The sequence below is a fragment of the Mus musculus genome, chromosome 2 (genome assembly GCF_000001635.26).
Source record: "Mus musculus strain C57BL/6J chromosome 2, GRCm38.p6 C57BL/6J".
Lineage (NCBI taxonomy): Eukaryota > Metazoa > Chordata > Mammalia > Rodentia > Muridae > Mus > Mus musculus.
The window spans coordinates 132,731,904-132,752,812 of NC_000068.7; the positions used below are offsets into that span (position 1 = coordinate 132,731,904).

At 43.5% G+C, this 20,909-nt stretch overlaps 1 protein-coding gene across 7 annotated transcripts in view; it reads left to right on the top strand.

Annotated features, from left to right (window-relative positions):
* Shld1 (shieldin complex subunit 1) overlaps positions 1-19,152 on the top strand; it is a 64,125-nt gene extending 44,973 nt beyond the window's left edge. For all 7 annotated transcript variants that reach the window (NM_001358260.1, XM_011239800.2, XM_011239798.2 and 4 more), the window contains one exon: positions 18,310-19,152. In NM_001358260.1, the coding sequence (NP_001345189.1) occupies positions 18,310-18,752 (443 nt within the window). In that variant the 3' untranslated portion in view covers positions 18,753-19,152. The remainder of the gene's footprint in view (positions 1-18,309) is intronic.
* Positions 19,153-20,909: the final 1,757 nt, after the last annotated feature.

The following is a 20,909-nucleotide window of genomic DNA, read 5'->3' on the forward strand; positions in this document are numbered from 1 at the left end:
CCCTCTGTCTGCAACCTGTTCTTTGCTGTCCCTCTGTCTGTAACCTGTTCTTTGCTGCCCCTCTATCTGTAACCTGTTCTTTGCATTGCTCCTCCCTTGTTTCTTCTACCCGAGGCCTCTGGTGCTTCTTGGGGACACAGTGCCTGTGCCCAGCCTCTGGGTAGTCTCTCTGGTTAAGTGTTCTCTCCAGAAAGAGGACCTGGAACCTTCCTGTCTGGCTGCCCAGGTGGGAGGGAGGGTCTATCTGTGAGTTCTATTTATATAAGACCTTCCACCTAGCATTTTGATAACCCTCCTCTCAAAATACTGACTTGGCCATTCAAGGAAATCCTCTGTTGGAAAATATAGAGCTATGGTGACCAAGAGTAGTGAGAAATGAGGAATTCGGGAAAAGCAGAGACAACTAAGGAGACAGAGAAATTTGAAAAAAACAAAACACCGAAACCAGAATGGGGCAGAGAATGCAGCGTGGTGGAGGCAGGGGTGGAAGGTCCTGGAGTGGGGCAGGGCTGAGGAAGTAAGGGTTTGTCCCGGACAACTAACATAGAAAATTATATTAATATACCATTACAGGATTGGGGTAAAAGTTAGTAAGCTATAAACACATCATGTAAACCATCCCGGCACTTGGAGGCAGAGGCAAGTAGATCTATGGTGGCTCTAGGCCAGCCTGGTCTACACAGTGAGTTCCAGGTTAGTTTGGGGCTACATAGGGAGATCCAGTCTAAAATCACAGCAAATAGATACAGAAAGGAAACAAGAATGTACGGATGATACGTTTTTGGATAGTTACAATAATATAAGCACGGAATACTGCTTTAATATAATTGGTATAACCATGCTTAGAGAACACAAGGGGGAAGACGTCCCCCCTGCTGCAGGCTCAAGTTCTTCCTTGCTGAGTAGGGAATGGACGTGTGATATCTAAAACTGGTGTGCTGCCTTGAAAACGTTGGTTAGGTAGACCCAAAGATCTGACCCAAAGTGGACTGTGGGGGATGCAGAAGGGATAGGGAACCTTGCTTTTCAGAATAAGACTCAGTCTCTTCTTTCAAAATTTCTAAGCAATTACTATGTCAATAAAAATAAATATTAGTCATTAATTAAAAAGTATCTTGACGCTCCTTCTTATGAACACATGTCCCTTTGACCGTTTGATGCATGTTTGGTTGCTAGGAACTTTCTCCAGTGTGTGGAAATGAACTTGTTGGCCAGGCTCACTTACTGAACCAAGTCTATTTCTATTTACTTTGAGAATAATTAACTCAGCTTCGCCTCACTGGAAGTCATACTAAAGACACTTGCCATTTCCTTCTGCACCATGGAGATAAATTGGACTGTGGCTCATAGTTGTTGAGGCTGTAGGTTTATTAAAATTGAGTAAAGCTGTATTATATTAAATTGGGTGTTTTAATTACTTTAGATTCGATGACGTGTCTTTTCCATGTGTATAATCTTCAGCAAACATTTACCTTCCCCAACTGGCAGACTTCCAATTTATAACTTTTCTCGTGTCTAATCAAACATTTTCTCTTTCTGTGCCTCTGTAAGGATCTCTGTTCAAAACTGTCTTTTAAAGCAGTTGCTGTGTTCTACTGCCTTCAGAGCGTTTGACATTGGCATCCTCTGCATGCAAACTCACCCTTGCTATTCCTCACCACGTACTTAGAGTACTTTTCTGTTGCTGTGATTTAAAAAAAAAAAAAAATGACCAAAAGCAACCTACAGAAGGGTTCATTTTGGCTTGTGGTTCTAGAGGGATACCATGTCAGTCATGGCAGGGAAGTGAGACACGGCAGTGGGAGTAAGAAGCTGAGGGCTCAATCTTCAGTGGCAAGCAGGAAACAGAGAACCCAAGGCTTTAAATCTCAAAATCAGTGATACACTCCCTCTAGCCAGACGCTCCCCTAAGAGTGTCACCATCTGGGAACCAAGTGTTCAGATGCCTGAGACTATGTGAGATGTTTCTCATTCACACCAGAACCCAGCCTTAGTCTATAGTCAGAGAGCTTATTAAGCCCAGTTTAATGTTTTAGTCTGATAGTTTGTCATAAAGACATGGATGGTAAGGATGGATGGATGCAGGTAGGCAGATGGATAGAGACAGAGAGAACACTCAAGAGCAAACAATAGCAGGGCTGTGTTTCAGATAACAGGATACACAGCAGACATTAGTCTCTCAAGGTTCCCTATCTCTAAGATCTACACTGTGGTTATCTTTCCGAGTAGAATCTAATGATCTTTTTCTTGAATCCATCATAGTTTACCAAACTAATTGATGAAGGTAGGATCGGTAAGGAGCGCCATTACAAAGACCTAAAATAAGGGGGTGGGGATATAGCTTGGTAAAGTACCACCCACTTAGCATTGAAGGCCCAGAGTTCAATCGCTAGCACTACCTTCCTGCTCTGCACCCCTCCCCTCCAAAAAAAGAAAAGAAAAACCTGTGGTAATTATAATTTGTACTGAGCACAGCCTTGGTGTGATATAATGCGTGTTTTAGCACTTCCGCCCACTCCACTATCTGCTGCCACTAAGACATTTGAAAACACTTTTAGACCAAAACCAAAAAGCGTTAAGTAAATTATTATTTTTCAACTTTGAAGATGAGAAACTGCAAGTCTGAATTCCTAGAGGTGATATTAGTATTGAGTACCGTGAATATAGTTGTTGTCTGAGCAGAACTTTGTGTGTTGTGCTAGAACATGACCTGTGAGCTAACCTGTATTCTCTAATATTGTTGTCTTTGTTGATATCCTTTCAGTTTAAAAGGCTTATAAACCTCATGTCTTCAAACAAGTATTTGTTTGTTTGTGGTGTTGGGGTTGAACCCAAGACCTTGTACATGCAAACAAGTGGCCCACCATTGACTAACTGTCTTAAATAGGGTTTCTATTCCTGTGCAGAGACACCATGACCATAGCAACTCTTATAAAGGAAAGCATTTAGTTGGGGCTGGCTTATAGTTCAGAGGTTTAGTCCATTATCATTGTGGGAAAGCATGGTAACATGCAGGCAGCTGTGATGTTAGAGAGGCAGCTGAGAGTTCTACAGCCAGATCAGCAGGCAGCAAGGAGAAAGAGACTCTGGGCTTGGCTTGAGTACTTGAAACCTCAAAGCTCACACAGTGACACACTTCCTTCAACAGGGGCACACTTCCCAAAAGTGCCACTCCCTATGAAACTGTGGGGGACATTTTCATTCAAACCACCAGTTACTCTCTAGCAACTAAATAAATGTATTTTTTAACAATATAATATTTTTATTAGTTGAGAATTTCATATTATGCACTTTGGTCATACTCCCTCTTTCCTACAGCTCCTCGTAGATATACCCATCTCCCCACTCCCTCCCAATTTCATTTTTTTCATAACTCATCTAGTCTAATTTGTACTGTCTACATATGCATTTGTTATATATCTATTTATGTGGCAAAACACAATGACCCAACAACTTATAAAAGTATATTTAATTGGGCTTACAATTTCAGAGGATTAGCGTTCATGATGACAGACTAAAGGCATGGAATAGCTGATAGCTTACATCTTGATCCACAAGAAGGAGGCAGAGAGGGAATACACTGGGGATACACTGGGAATGTCATTAGTCTTTTGAAATCTCAAGCCTACCACCAGTGACACCTTCCTCTAACAAGGCCACACCTCCTAATCCTTCCCAAAGAGTTCTTGCAAAAGGAGGCTTTAGGGACCATTCTCATTCAAACCACCACATTCCACTTCCTGCCCCCATAGGCTTGTGGCCATATCAAACTGCAAAATGCATTTAATCCAACTTCAAAAGTTCCCATAGTCTTTCCGTCTCAACACTGCTTAAAAGTGTAAGTATCTTCTGAGACTCAAGACAGTCTCTTAATTGTAATCCCCAGTAAAATAAAGAAGCAAGCTACATATTTAACAACAGAATATATATGACTGTTCCAAAAAGGGAAGAAAGAGGGGCATAGTAAGGCAATATTGGACCAAAACAAGATGGAAATTTGTCAGGGCAAACTCTAAATCCTGCAGCTCCTTATCTGTCATCAGAGGATTTAGATGGCTCTGCCCCTCCAGCTTCGCTGCCTACAGCATACTTCTGTCTTTTAGGGTGGTTCCACACCCTGTGTGCAGCCCTGGCATCTCCAGCATCTTGGGGTCTCCAACTCAGGCTTCACAGCTTCATGTAATGGCATCTTTGGGCTTCTGTGCAGGGACTCCCCTGCAACACACCTGCCTGCACTCAGCGGTTCTTCTTAATTAGAGAAAGAGTCTACCATCCCTTTACTAGTCCCATCCCTCATAACCCTAAAGTCTGACCCAGATGGACAACACTGCCAAGTTCAGCTCCCCCCCCACCCCCCCACCCCACCCCCATATAGAGCCTGGCTTCCCTGAACCACACTTGCGCAGCTTTTGTTTGTTAGGGTTTTGTTGTTGTTTTGAAAGAGGGTCTCACTATTCAGCCCTGACTGTTCTGGAACTCGCCATCCATACCAGGCTAGCCTCAAACTCACAGAGATATGCTGCTTCTGCTTCCCAAATGCTGGGATTAAAGGTGTGTGCTACCACATTTAGCTCATTTGTTGTTTTTAGGAGCAGAATATTGCTCGGGCTTTTTCCTTTCACAAGGTGGAAGCTTAATTGGGTGGGTCATGCCCTGAGGTCACCCCTACCCTCATCCCGTTTAAGACCTTGGTCTCCTCAATTTTCTTACCTTTTCCATCACAAGCCTTGGCTCTAATATTAATTACACAGATGTTTTCAGCACAATGAGAAGCACTTTTAAGTCTACATTTAGAAAATGGCCAAAGGAATTTTAAAATTTTGAGCCCTTGACTATGATAATTGTAACCAGTGTTTTTCCAAGGCCAGATTAACGCCTTATCAGAACTCTATTGATTAATATGTTAAGACTCTGAACTTCTGAAGTCTTAATATTATGTATCATTTTTACATAAATTAAATCACTTCCCCCAGACCTTTATAACTTGCATTTACATACTTCAATCGTTTCCTTAGACCCTCAGAACTTACATAAACTTTAAACCTTTTTGTTTCATCCAGTCATTTAACGTGAGACATAGTTGGTTTATTACTGAGAGCAGTCATTGAAAAGCAAGTTCTTTTAAATAGCAGTGTACAAAGTAACTGTGTAGTCAGTAACAAAGCTTGAGTTTGTTTTTATATTGAAGCCTATTTTGTAGGTTTCTCTTTTTCCGTGTGGAGCCTGCCAGCAAGGCAAACCTGTCTGTGAGTCTGTCTGCCTTTAGGGAACACAAGTCTTGATTCTTACTGGTGAAATGGACTGAGCTGGCAGCTGCAGCCTCACAGGGAGGGGCTGGCTGAGGCCTGCTTGCTGCTGGTGACCGCATAAGGCTGTAGTGTGCTCGCAACACCATCAGAGAGAACCGAGAAGGAAAAATTTGAGCAGGACCTATAAGCCAAATAGCCTCTGTATCAATTAAAATTATATGTTACCTGGACAGCCAGCTGTGCTCCATCAGCCAGCTGTGCTCCAGCATGGTGATTCCGATGGCTTTGATGAGGTTGTCAATCTTTGGCTGTCACACAGGGCAGCTCTAGCCTTTGGCTGCCAGACCCAGAAGGTCTGAGAGATTTTTCTTCTGTGGAGGAGGAACTTGAGAGAACCGACCTACCTTAGTGAGGCAGAGTAGAGCACTCGCCCAACAGTGTCCACAGTTTGGACAGGGCCCTGGTGATGGGAGAGGCATGAGGCAGTTTATTGCCCAGTGGTCAGCGTTACCCACTTGAAGTAAGCTGAGGTGGAGCCTTCTGTTGCCCATCTTCCTGGAGGTAGCCTCAGCCGCTGCTGCCAGAAGCTAATGTTTTTGTCTATCAGAGGAAGCCTTTTTCAATAAATACCTAATTTCTGTATTCAGCAGATCTCTTGATGGCTTGAGGGCCATCATCAAATCTCTTAAGTATATCTGATTTACAAACAAAACAAAACAAAAACAAACTTTTACTTGATTTTAATTACTGGCTTCAGGCTTAACCTTGAAAACATATACAGGAAGATAAATCTTGGCCCTGTAAATGAATTAACGTTTGGACTTAGCATGACGACACGCATAGTTCTGAGTACATTAAAGAATTTGTATAAGGTGGCTGACCGTTAACTTGCTTGTCTTAATCAGCTCTAACAGTTTACAGACTGTTAATAGACATTTTTATGATTAGGATTTTGTAGTTTTATCCCTGTTGAGTTTTTTTGTCTTAAATATTTGAATTGAAGATCCTTTAGTCTCAAAATAAAACCTTAAAACAATAAATGCAGCACACCGAGAGACTGGGGACTTTACTTTTCTGATTCTTTTATAGTGTGCCCTTACAGAATATCACAGTTTCTTGTATGACTCAGTTTATCTAAATAGCTAAAGCTTTACAAAGCTAGCCAAGGCATAAGTGGTTAGACACGCATCTTCAAGTCGACTTCTACTAGCTGAGTAGACCTTAGATAAGGAGAGACCTTCTGTAGCAGTGGTTTTCAGCCTCTGGGTTGCAACCCCTTTGGGGGCCAACCAACCCTTTGACAGGGGTGGTGTATCAGATATTTATATTACAATTCCTTACAGTAGCACATTTATAGTTCGGAAGTAACAGTGAAAAAAATGTTTTGATTGACAGTGGCCACAGCATGGGGAACTGTATTCAAGGGAAGGCTGAGAACCACTGCTTTGCCGCCTCCTGCCAGACTGCTCCGGCCATTGTCTTGCTGCACTCCAAGCTAGGAACACTTCAGTGTTTCCGGTTGCAGTGTTCCCTCGACTGAAACAATGAGTTTCTGATGCTCCGAGCTGTGGCCCTAGCTCCTTAGCATCTCACCTCCCTCCCCGTATTCCTAACTCTCCGTTATCCCTTCTCACTCCTGGGCCATTCACTGCTCCTTGAGCCTCTGCTATCCTTCATCTACAATCATTCTGATCTCTGCCATCTCAGTCTAACCAAAACCCTGGCCAGATCCTGTTTCACGAAATTAAACCTCTGCTGGTCTTCCCTAAAGCATATTTTTAATCAGAAGACCCAACTAAGGGTGCCAATCCCTGCTAGTAACTGTCAGCTTGGCATCAAAACCTGGCTAGAGGCAAGCATCCAGGAGGTGGAGTTGACTCATATAAGGTCCCTCCTGTCCCCACCAGAAAGGCCTTCTTGTCTGGTGCACAAAAGGAAGAAAAAGGAACACTTTTGCATTGCAGAAGGAAGGAGGAGGGGTTCTTTTTTTTTTTTTTAAGCGAAGCTGTTAAACTAAGGGATCACTGTTCCTGCTCTTCTCTCTCTGGCCTCCTAATGGGCACAGAGGCACCTGTGAGTGGCCAGGAATAACTCCAAACCATCAGGCTCTCTGTGGGGTTCCTTCCAGGCCCCAGCCTGACCCCTTTGGCTTGCTTGCTTTCTCTTTTTTCTTTCTTTCTTTCTTTCTTTCTTTCTTTCTTTCTTTCTTTCTTTCTTTCTTTCTTTCTTTCTTTCTTTCTTTCTTTCTTGACCCCTTTGGCTGGCTGGCTTTCTGTCTGTCTGTCTGTCTGTCTTTCTTTCTTCCTTCCTTCCTTCCTTCCTTCCTTCCTTCCTTCCTTCCTTCCTTTCTTCCTTCCTTCCTTCCTTCCTTCCTTAAAGATTTATTTATCTATATTATGTATATGAGTACACCATTGCTCTCTTCAGACACACCAGAAGAGAGCATTGGCTCCCATTGCAGATGGTTGTAAGCCACCATGTGGTTGCTGGGAATTGAACTCAAGACCTCTGGAAGAGCAGTTGGTGCTCTTAACCACTGAACCATCTCTCCAGCCCCTCTTTGACTTTCTAATCATGAGCTAAGCCAGTTGGTCTCTGCTTTCCTGAAGGTGACCTGTGTTGATTTCTCCCATAGTCCTGCTTTGGTAGCATTTCCTGCCTTGACCTTTTGTTGTTGTTGTTTGGTTGGTTTGTTGGTTTGATTTGGTTTGGTTTGGTTTTGATTTTTTGAGACAGGGCCTCTCTGTATAGCCCTGGCTATCTTGGAACTTACTTGATAGACCTGGTTGTCTTGGAACTCCAAGATCTGCCTGCCCCTGCCTCCCAAGTGCTGGGATTATCTGCCTTGGCCTTTTAAATAGATTCCTCAGGCCTAGTTCTCTGGGTCCTGAGCTGTGCATCCTCTTAGCTCGGAGATATATCTGGCCACAGCCCGCTACTTATATTGAAAACTAGAATTGGCAAATTTTCTTGAAGAATCTCTGCATGTGACAAATCAGTAACATTTGCAGACTCTGCGTTTTGAGGACATTCAAGGACACCATTCTGGTTCAGTCCATGACACTATTCTGAGATAGAGCTGACCTCCAGAAGACCTGTTATTCACACTGGCATCTCCAAGGGCAGTAATGATTTTTCCTGCTGGGAAACCACTCATTGACCTAGATAGACTGACTAAATATTTCTGTAATTACATAAATATTTACATAATTATTTCCTTGGCTTCCTTAAAAGGCATATATAGTTTTTAATTTCAGTGCTTTACTCAGTAACTCAGCCTTTTTCAAGAAGAGCAAAAAGTTAGTGAACACAGTAAACAAAGCCTCATTTATGTTGCCTTGATGGACAAATAAAAGTCACTAAACATTTTTATTTACATCTTTAATTGGCATGGTCTCTTCAGGGTTGACCCCCAAAATTTCCTGGTTGCTCAGGCATTAAATCCAAGAGCATCACAAGGGTAAAAGAGAAAGTTGCCTACATTCCCCCACCTGCAAAGCTTTGCAGTTTTGTTTTTTTAAATCCTTGCATGTAAATGCATGTGGATGCTGCTTTAATAACTTATTCATCAACGTATACTATTTTACAACCCCGCTTCTCAAAAACCTTGTTTGTGGTTTTATCCTCATCTGTTATTTTTATCCTCAGGACAAAAATCATCGTACAAAGATCCATCCAAAATTTATATATAAAAGATCCATCAAAAATATCCTGGGGTGCTGCTGTCACCCCCTTAGTCTGAAAAAGAGGTGTAGTGATAATCAGAGGCTCAGAGGACTAAGGCGTTTGATGGATGTTGCTTTATTTGGTTTATGCCACGTGGTCATTTTATGATGGTGGTGAAATCACATGGTATGTCCTCTTTTTAACCGTATAAAGATGGCCAGCAGCAACGTGGTTGCTTCCATCCTGATGAGATGATCATCAGCCAAGACAGTGGCAAGCCACTTAATTGCTATTTACTTCAAAGTGAGCCCATTGAGTATGCACACACCCTTCTTAAAAAATCTGTTTTCCTAAACAAGAGTTGAATCCAAGTTATCTATAAGCATGTTGTAGATTTTTAACTATCAACCCTTCGTTTCAAGTTTTAAGTTAACTTTTTTTTTTTTTTTTACAGATTTTTATAAAAAATTTAACTTTGCCCAATGAACTTACAAATCCTTAGGCACAGAAAGTTTACATGGTAGTCTCACAGACAAAGTTCATACCCTAGGAAAAGTCCTGGAGATATAAGCGGGGGGGGGGGGGCATATTTAGAAAGTTGAATAAAGTCATGAGGAGGAGTGGGGGAAAGAGGGAGGAGAAGGAAAAGGGGAAGGGGAGGGGGAGGGGAAGAAGGAGGAGGGGGAGGAGGAGAAGGAGGAGGGGGGACAGGGGAGGAGGGGGAGGAGACAAGCAGCATCAACTCCCACCAAGGACCCTTTGTTCTCTTTCTTTCTCCCTGTCAGCGTCTGGTGGCTCCTGTTTGTGTTTTTATGTATTTATGTATGTATGTTATGTATTTATGTATGTATGTATGTATGTATGTATGTATGTATGTATGTATGTATGTATTTACTTATTGTCTGTGTGTCTCTGTCTGTCTCTCTGTCTGTCTGCCTGCCTGTCAGCCTGCCTGTCTGCCTGCCTATCAGCCTGCCTGCCTGCCTGCCCTCTGAGGCCCGAGAGGTCACCAGATCTTCTGGAGCTGGAGTTACAGGTTATTGTGGACTGCCCAGCATGGGTTCAGGGAACAGAACTCAGCTCCTGCAACAGCGCAGGCACTCTTATCCACTGAGCCTCTCTCCCGTCCAGCCCACTCCCTCTAAAGAATGCATCTTGCTTCTTTGCTGGCTCTAACTCCCATGTGTCTGGACTATACCCCATATGAATCCTTGGGAGCACAGATTCAAAGTTCAGAGTTTGCTGCTGGGGTTGAAACAGAGGAAACCTCCCCATGACGGCTTCAGTCTCACCCACTCCGGTGCCATCCTGGGGTCTGGTGGGGGAGGTGGCTTGGGGACAGCTGGAGGGCTCAGCCAGCCTGGGCTTCAGTGTGTGACTCTCCCACACGCTAAGGCACCCGCTGTTTCCACCCACACTGGGATCACGATTGTTTTGCAGTGGGTGCTCTGGGGACCTCTGCCGGGAGCTGGGTAATGTTCCCTGTGACTCATTCCTTACCACAACCTCTCTCAGCCTAGGACACAGACATGGGCATGCGCAATTTATCTTTCAAAGTTCTAGATGTTACATGACAAACTCCCTGATTTTCAGATGTAACAGTTCTGCTTTTGTTACTATAGCAATAATTACAAAGTATCTTTTATTCCTGGAGCAGTTGGTATGTATTAGGCTTTATGTTAATAGCTCACTCGGTGCTTTGAGCAGCCCTGTTGTCTAGATTATAGACTGCCATTATAGGTGGAGAGTTGAGATTCATAGATGTTGAGTAATTTGCCCAAGATCACATGGCTCCTGTCCTAGATTTACAAGCAGTTCTTCTGTCAGGACAAAGACATTCCAGTTTCAGATCTTTGACCATGAGCTAGCTAACTTTTACAAGGCCAAAACTGAAATCCACCTTGCAAGGTGACCATTTAGAAGTCTGTCCATGTTGTTGCCTGGCATTACACACAACTGATTGTGTGAGGATTGCTTTTTAAATTAGCTTGTGAGGCACAATGCAGTCCTTTCCTTTCTGTGTCAAATCCTTACCTCTTACCACAGGCTATGTTTCCTTTCTGATCATCCACATTATTTACCAGATCTCAGCACTGATGCCTCGTGACAATTTCTAAAAGGGCAATGCTGTCCCCTGGGGCTATGATTGTGACTAGGGAGGATGCCCAAAAGATCCTAGGACCAAAGACAATTTTTGACGATTCTGAGTCTTACAAATAAGAGCAATGGCCGCTGGGTGCATTGTAGCATATTTGTTCACAGTTAAATCTGTACCTACAGATCTGAAGCAATATGGAAAGACAGGGAAATTAGGGGGATATGGGAAAGGCAAGGAGCCTCTCACCCTGGAAGTCTGGTTGAGCCTCTTGCCAGCTGAGAAGCAAGAATTCCTGCACAGTTACCATGTGCTATAAGGCTGCTGACACAGAGATGATAATGCCCTTTGTATTTGAATTAGCGATGAATATACTGAGTGTATATGATGATGCATAGGGCCTTATCCCTTCCTCAGGACATTTTCTGAAAATGCCAAGCAATACTATTGACTTTGTTTGCTTTAGAGAAGTCCTACCTTCCTGCATACTGGGCAGTTCATCAACTGTGATCTCTGGTCAAGGGCCCTCCAGGAATCATACTGTGACCCTATTAAGTTTTTAGTAATCTTTTAAAGACAGTAATTTTAAACCCCACAAAACTACAATGTATGACGATTGTAAAAATAATTGTTAAACAAAGACGATCCGATGCTCTCCCTGGAGAGCCCATCTCATACTTGGATGTGACTTACTGTCTACAGCTCTTCTCTGAGAAGCCATTCCTGTTCTTTTGGGTCCATCTTGCTTTCTTCTGAGAGCCTCTCTTTCTCCTAATCCTGTGCTAACACTATTTTTAAAAAATAGCCGTATTTAACCCCAACTCTACCTCAGTAACTGGCTGGCCCTGAAGTTCTTTTGGTGTTAAGCAACAAATCCAAGTTTGGCTGGAGCTAGAAGTCCCCAGCAGCCTGGGGAACCCCTGAGGTACCACTTCCGATAGCATTGGGATGTCTGCCTATTTTCCCAAAATACTGACATATTAGTGTGGATAGCAATCCATTTAGGAAACCTTGCATCTAGCCAAACCCCTCCTGAATATAGAAACACGGTATATCACAGAGCAATGATGTCACATTCTCTTGAACAGGTCTTGCTATTGTCAACATTGCAACTGGATGCACCACAGGAGTCTTGTCTGGTCATTGAACATTGTAATTTGGGTAAATATGAGAGGGTCCCATTCCTCTTTAACGAGAAAGGATTGGTTTTCAGTTCTTCAGGACACAGGACCAGTCTCCCCAATAGCCTAACTGTATCTGCCACACTTCAAGCATCATTTGTCCCCATAATGTATATATAAAGAATGGTAACATCTGTATAAAATAGCAGTCTCAAGTGGAGAGTGAAAGGTCTTGGGTGCAGGCTCCAGGGGTTCCACCAAGAGACAGATTGTGTTGGGGGGTAATCAGTTTATTAGAAGACATATGAAAGCCATGAACAGACGTACTAGGCAGACAGCATGGATTTCAGTCTGAGAATTTTGGTCTTGGCACTAAAGTCAGCAGGTGAAGGCTCTAAGGAAAGTCAGACCTGGGAAGCAAAACGGGGCTTGCTTCTTTGGCAGATCTCAGAGGAGCCTGCAAGCAGGCTGCTTCTGACTTAAATTTTTTAATAATTGATTGTGGCTGTGGACACACATGCATGCCATGGCAGGCTTATGAAGGTCAGGGCTCGTGCGAGTTTGTTCTCTCCTTCGACTCTGTGGACCCTGGAGATCAAACTCAGCTTGTCTAGCTCTGCAGCAAGCGCCTTCACCCACTGAGCAATCTTGCTGGCTCTCAAGCGGTAGCTTAGAGCCCATACTGCTTTTTACGGAGAACCCAAATTGAATTCCCAGCACCCACCCTAGGTGGCTCATAACTGCCTATAATGTCAGTTCTAGGGAATTTAAAGTCCTCTGGCTTCCACAGTCACCTGTACACATGTGCATATGCACACAGACACACATGTATACACATGAGTAAAAATAAAACAGCCTTTTGAGATGCTTATATTTGTGTTATAACTAAGGTTAAAACTCAGGCAGCATCTTAATTAGAAACTCACCTTTAACCCGATTCTGCTGAAGGAAGTCATAGTCAGAGTAGCAGTGTTGGAGCTGCGGACGCAGTTCATTTGGTAGAGTGCTTGCCTAGCATTTGAGAAGCCTTGGCTCAAGCCCCAGCACAGCATAAACTGGGCACGGCAGTACATGCTGAGGCAACATGAGAACGTGTCACACACAACAAGAAACCTAGGATCCCAATCCCCTGCTTTCCTTTCCTCTCACAAGGGCTTCTGACTGACCAAGATGGGATTTGAGCAATCCACTGAGTTGAAAGTTTGAAGATTACTTTATTTTATTTTATTTTATTTTATTTTATTTTATTTTATTTTATTTTATTTTATGTGTATGGTTGTTCTGCCTGCATATATGTATGTCTGTTGCATATGCTTGCAGTACTGGCAGAGGCCAGAAGAAGGCTTCAAATTTTCTAAAATTGAGTTACAGATGGTTGTGAGCTACCATGTGGGTGCTGGGAGCTAAACTAGGGCCCCTTAGAAGAACAGCCAGTGTTGTTAACTGTTGAGCCATCCCTTCTGCCCCTGAAATGAAAGTTTAAAAACTATTTGAGAGATTTTTTTTTTTATATAGGGTTTTAGTGTGCCACCCACCACATTCAGCTAAGGTTGCATTTTTCAGGAATTCCTTGCTGAGCTAACTATATTTACCCAAACAAACAAAACTGATTTCTCACAGGTACACACAAGCATGTGAATGTGTGTGCACATGGGTACACATATGTACATGTGTGTGATTGTTTGAGTGTGTGTGCATGTGTGTGTACATGGATATACATATGTACATGCATGTGAGTGTGTGCATGTATGTACATGGGTACACATATGTACATGTGTGTGTACATGGATATACATATGTACATGCATGTGGAGTTCAGTGGATAGCTTTCAGGAGCAGCATATCTCCTTCCACCATGGGATCTAGAGATCAAAATCAGGTCATCAGGTTTATATAGCAAGTACTTCCAGACACTGAGACACCTCTCCAGCTCTAGAACATTTTAATTTCTTAAGATTAATATATAATTTTGTAAGATAATTTACAATTCAGAACACGGGTGGGATTCGGTTGCCTTGCCCTTCATGTGGGCTTTGTCTCCGCACATATATCTTTGGCTTTTTCTGGCTCTTACTTTCCTCCTCAGCAGTGGCCTGTCACAGGGCTCTGTCCTTCGAGCAGTGCATCTGCTCCTCCTTAAGATGGAGGGTGGCAGCAGATGCCACTTCCCTCTGCACGATTCATCCAGCTTTGGTTTTAGATGTAAACAAGTACCCACAGAGACTGCCCAGCCTCACAAGCTCCTGACCCAGAGGCAGCCATCCTCCTTGTTAATTGGGATTCAATATCCACACTGTTGCAAAACCTAAAACATAGACTGTGGGTGGCGGGGTTGCTAGGCATGAAGGTGGCTCAGGCTTATTTATGTTTTATGATTCATTTGAATAATATTAATAGGATATAAGTTGCTTTAGAATTCCAGTGCAGGTGGTGGTGTTATATGGGAGGAAGACAGGAACAAATCAGAAAGAGGACTCAAGATGCTGACAGAGTGACCAGGTGTCACCCCTCCCAGCACTTTATAGAAGAACAGCAAGGGGACAGAAGAGACGTCCACTGTGGGAAGGGAAAAAGAAGGATGACTGTCCAGAGTAGAGAGAGACAGACCCCAACCCAGCAGGTTTCAGCAGAAGGCTTTCTGTAAACACCATACATACATACATACATTCATACATGTTAGTAAACCTTATGTATGCACAACAAAATCACATTCCTACTCTGTATTATGACAGCCTAATAGCAGTCTTTGCCTAGAAACTATAGGAGTGTGTAGGAATAGAAGGATTTAAAGTTTTACTTCTGAAATGGTTAGATGTGCTGAGTTCTGCTAGCTTCTTAAAGCCCCTACCTCTTATCTTGGGAAGGTAAATGTATGGTGGAATTAAATGAGAATAGCCTCCGCAGGCACATATGTTTAAACGCTCCGTCCCCAGTTGGCTGAACTGTTTGGGAAGGATTAAGAGGTGTGGCCTTGTTGGAGATGGTATGGCCTTCTGGGAGGAAGTGTATCATGGGGGAGGCTGGGGGAGGGGGCAGGCATAGACTTTGAGGTTTCAAAAGTCCATGGCAGGCCCATCCTTGGCTGCTTCCTGCAGATGAAGATGTAAAGCTCTCTTCTACTGCTCCAGCACCATGCCTGTCTGTTCCCTGTCATGATGATTATGGAATAACTCTCTAAAACTATAATCAAGCTCCCAATTAAATGCTTTAAGAGTTGCCTTGGTCATGATGTTTTTTCACAGTAATAGAATGGTAACTAAAACAAAATGCTTGCAAGAGATTGCCTTGAGAAATGATTACTACAGCTATCTGGTCAACCCACAGATCCCGTTTGCTAAGAAGAGATGTTTGAACTGTTTCCTGCAATTATGTCTAAATGGTGATGGAAATTTCCACCTTCAGATGGTCCCATAGAGTTTCAACACTTATCCAACCTATAAAACCTGTAAGCAGCTCTTGGTTGGTGCTGGGCTTTTACAAAGCATTAGTTTGGGCCCAAGCCTTTGCAAATCAAGCTAAGTCGTACTCTAGGTGCTTGCTTGGTTCCTCAGTGGTCAGTGTTCCTGGAACAGTTGACACTTTTGCATTCATTTTGGCTCTTGTTAAATTGGGAAATGTGGTTTTAAATAATATGATATGGGAAGGTGCCTGCTAAATCACTGTTCACCAGTATTCTCTGCCTGACCCTACACAATAATTTCCCACATGTCCATTTGAAATCAGGCCTGGTCAATGAAATACAAACTGAAATAACAGGCTTCCTGGGTATAATGCTTCATCATGCTCTTACCAGCATCACAGCCAATTATATTAAGGTAACTGATCTATCAGACTGGGTTCTGGGGTAAGGGTCGGATGAACAGATCTGCTTATATGTGTATATACTTCTCATGTGACACATCCCACAGACCTGAGAGCTAACATTTTGCTGTTTTACACCCCTGAACTTTGGTGCTTGCTGACAGCCCATCTGGCAGAAATGAATATATTTTAGAGGGACACTTATAACCCCTTCTTTGCCTAGCTGACTATTGAAAAACTGAACCCCAGAAATTTACCTAGGAACCCTCTGCTGAGAAATGACTGACATCTGGGGGGGGGGGGGGTCATCCAGAAGAGGAACTTGTCTCCTGAGGAAATTAGCAAAACACAGCTCAGAGAGCAGGCAGTGATGGGCGGGACTATGACAGGGACAAACTTCTCAGTTATGCATCCTTCTATTTGTCAGGGCCACAGAGGTAGCCTTGAGGGTTGGGTAGCCACATTGACTGAATCTCTTTTCTGCTTTTCACTATTACTTTGGCTCATTTAATTGGCTTATTGAGGATGAGTAACTAAACATGGCTTGTTAGAGTGCTGCAGGCTGTGACCCCTGAGTCCAGTAACACTTGTTATGTTGCAACCAAAAAATACCTGATGCAGGTGCTCTCTTCCATAAGCTTCTTCCAGGTGTCTAGATGGTTTCTTCACATGTATGTGTGCATGCCTAGTTCCTACACCAGCTATTCTATGTCCATTTTCAGATACTACTTTCTCAGTGAGTTTTCAGCATCAGCCAGAATGGGTTATGTTTTGCAATACCATGACCCAAAGCAACTTATAGATGAGAGCATTTATTTTAGTCTATGGTTCCAGAAGGACAAGTCCATCATGGTGGGACACATGGTAGCAGGAAGAGTAGCTGAGCAGGAAGCTGAGAGAGTGAGTCAGAAGTGGGGAGAGTCTATAAACTCAAAGCACATTGTTAGAAACAAAGAATGAATAATCTCCATGCTGCACAAAGTAACATACAAAGTAAAAGTATGTGCAAGGGGGGCTGGAGAGATGGCTCAGTGATTAAGAGCACTAACTGCTCTTCCAGAGGTCCTGAGTTCAATTCCCAGCAACCACTTGGTGGCTCACTACCATCTGTAATGAGATCTGATGCCCTCTTCTGGTGTGTCTGAAGACAGCTACAGTGTACTCATATATATATATATATATATATATATATATATATATATATATATATATATAAAATAAATAAATCTTAAAAAATAAAAGTATGTGCAAGGTGATTCATCTTGAAAAATGGTACCCAAACCCCAATAACACACTGGGGCAGTGTGGGTCCTTCTTTATCCCTGACATAGTGTAGGAGATCAATCATGGATAAGCACTAAGGGAACCAGGAATCTTAAAAACATGGGGTTGTTTCCTCTTCCTCCTCCTCCTCCTCCTCCTCCTCCTCCTTCTCCTCCATCTTCTTCTTTTGTGAGTCTTTATATGGTTGTTAGAAATTGAATTTTTAGGACCTCTGCTTGCTCCAGCCCAAAGATTTATTTATTATTATAGATAAGTACACTGTAGCTGTCTTCAGACATGCCAGATCTCATTACAGGTAGTTGTGAACCACCATGTGGTTGCTGGGATTTAAACCCAGGACCTTTGGAAGAGCAGTCAGTGTTCTTACCCGCTGAGCCATCTTGCCAGCCTTGTTGGAGTAGGTGTGGGCTTGTTGGAGGAAGTGTGTCATTGTGGGGGGCAGGCTTTTAGGTCTGATATGCACAAGCTGCACCCAGTGTAGTTCGTAGTCTCTCCTTCTGCTTCCTGTGGATCAAGATATAGAACTCTCAGCTCCTTCTCTAGCACCATGTCTGCCTGCATGCCACCATGTTTCTTGCCACAATGATAATGGCCTAAACCTCTGAAGCTGCAAGCTACTCTCAATTGAATGTTTTTCCTTTATAGAAGTTTCCATAGTCATGGTGTTTCTTCACAGCAATGAAACCCTAGCTAAGACAATATTCTTCATGAGAGCAAGCATGTGGCATAGCCCAAGGGCAATGGGAAATACTTCTGAAGTCAGTAGATCCTGCTTAGAGTCAGTGTCTTGGGAGTAGTAAGTATACTGAGATGAAGAAAGGCATTTGTACTGTTGATTTGATTTCTGGTCTTAAAATTTGTATTTGCATGTGTGCATGGTGCTGTGGGAGTACATGCTATGTATGTATGTGGAAGTAAAAGGGCAGCTTGCAAGAGTCAGTTCTCTCCTTCCACCTTGCTTTGATTATGAAATCTACCTCAGGACATTAGGTTTGTGTAGCAAACACCTTTACCCACTGAGCCTCCTTACCAGCCCACTTTCTGATACTTTTGACTGCCTGTGTTGAGTATCAGAATGTGTTTTGTCTTGCAGATAGCAATTCTCTAAATACTGAGCAAAAAGGCTCCTGGGACTCTGAGAACTTCTGGCTTGATCCTTCTTCGAAAGGCCAGTTGGAGACCAATGAAGAAGAGGATGGACTTCGGAAATCCCTGGATAGATTCTATGAAGCATTTGCCCATCCACTGCCAGGCTCTGGGGATCCGCTCTCTGCATCTGTGTGTCAGTGCTTGTCTCAGACAATCTCTGAGCTCGAGGGCCAGGAGAGCCAAAGGTATGCTCTCCGCAGTTTCCAAATGGCCCAGGTCATCTTCAGCCGGGATGGCTGCTCTATCTTACAGCGACATTCCAGGGACACACGCTTTTACCCACTAGAGCAAGAAGGCAGCTCTGTAGATGATGAAGAGCCCACCCCAGGACTGTCAAGAGAGGTCATTCGTTTCCTCTTGGAGCAGACTGTAATGAAAGACTCGTAGCTGCTGCTGATGTGAATGTGGGCAGTGCTAGAGAGGAAGTGCTGTTGCCTGGTCCCCAGAGTCCATGGGTACATGTGGGCTTCTCTGGCATCTTTCTATTTCCAGCTGTTAGCCATAAGCTTTGCAGTTAGAGGCTAGCTTCAGCAACCTGGTGATGGAGTCAGTAAGCATCTTGGTGTGCTACCTCTTGCTTACCTTGGCCAAGGCTGCTACTGACTCAATTAGGGTTGAGTCCTAGCCCAGCTTCTTGCCTTAGTCTGTGCTCCTGAGTGCTGTCCTGGGGACCTGGCCAGAGCTGGGACTTTGGCAGGAAATCACTTCCCTGCTTGGCTTCATCCCTTCCCCCACTCACCTACTGGTGTCTCTAGGGCCTTTTCTTAATAAACTTCTTATATCTGCATCCTTGACTCAGTCTATTTCTGGGAGAACAAGCCTCAGAAAACAGGATTCTGGGAGATGAGTGTTTTAAGGATATACATTTCTGTGCTGAATCAAGAGTAGCGATTGTACCGAGTTGTAGGTGAAGACCAATTGATTGGCCTAAAGCAATGTAAAGATTTAAATACACTTCCAACAGTCTGTGTGTCACATCTTAATCACCTTTGGCTCCACTCCAAAACCAAAATTCCATCTACAAAGCTAAGATTCACACACAAAGGGCTTCATCATCACTACTAGCTGGCAGCATGGAGGGGAGGAGATGGTGCCAAACCATCCGCTCATTCGGATGTGGGAACACAAGCCTAATGTGTAAGGGTGCACCGGGTGTACCGGGTGACCTTTCTGATTTGTGCTTCGTGGGAATAAGGAATCCCTTGCCGGAGCTTTTCCCTGTCCTTGTTACCTTTGCCCTCTGCCCACTGCCAGCACCCTCTGAAGGGTTGCCCCTCATCCCCGCCCTGCTCTCGCCTCCAGTACCCTGAGCTCAGTGCCAATGCTTGCCCAGAGCAGGGCTTTGCTGTCACCTGTGCCTGCCCTCTAGGCAGGTGCTTAGCCTGACAGGGAGCTCTTTAAATAGCTAGTTCAGGCTTGCACTGGCAGATGCTCTGCTCTGCGGGTTGTATCCTGTACCTCAGTTTGAGAATTACGTCAACTGGCACCAGGAACTCGGGACAGTAATTGGAAGCCTCACAGAGTTCTTCAAGCAAATTACATCAGGAGAAAGGCTTATTTCCCTCATTTGGAGGAATGCAAAAGCTGGCGACACTCTGCAGTTAAATTTTGAGAAACTCGGGGTGAAGTTTAATTGGTGTAAAATTCCAAAGCTTTTCAGGAAGTGGATTATGCAAATGAGGCAGCCAGCAAGTGCATACTAAGCTTGGTGCACTGGAGGTCTCCTGGGGACCATTCTTGAATGGAAAGGAGCCTAAAAAGAAGCAGGGGTGTGTACAGGCTTCCAGTTCAGGGAAGGTCACAGGTAAGAGATCCCACATAGAAATATCAAGGTACCAATGGAAGGGGTCTCATGTGGTAGGAAATCAAATGTGAATAGGACCTTGGGAGATGCCCACAAATGTGACTCCAGTTTTCCCCCTCCCTCCTGTTCAACAGTCCATGCAATAATCCCAAGATGGGTGCACATCAGTCAATAATCACACCAAACCAAACCTGCACGTTAAATGTGAAGGTTCCAGGTTTTATTATTTTATTACTTAAAGAGTGTCACTGAAAATTATTCAGCCACAGAAATACTTACAATTCATTTCCATGACTATCAACAGAGGGAATCTGGGTTATTCTCTGCTTGTTTTTAAAGGACAAAACAAACAAACAAACAAAAAACTATTTGATTCTTCATGTTGGGAAGTAGTGGGTTCTATTTTGAAGATAGATTTTAGTATCAAAGAATGTCTAAGCTTCACGGGAGTCAGTGCTGAAGGTGTTCAGCAAGAGGAAGCCTGCCAGTTTGGGATGTGGAGAGTAAAAGCCAGGGTTGCCTTGGGGCAGCACAGAGTATGGCATGTGTTTACATAAATCGGAGTAAGTGTTTGTGACAGGCTAGTACAAGATATTTGATTCTCTGTGATCCTGCCTCTTAATTTGATCTCTGTGGGGATAGGGTGACATTTTCCATTTATCTCTGGGAACCTTTAATAAAGACTAAGAGATAAGGATCCTGCAGCTCAGGCCCTTGGCAGTGTTGCCTGTTTCATCACT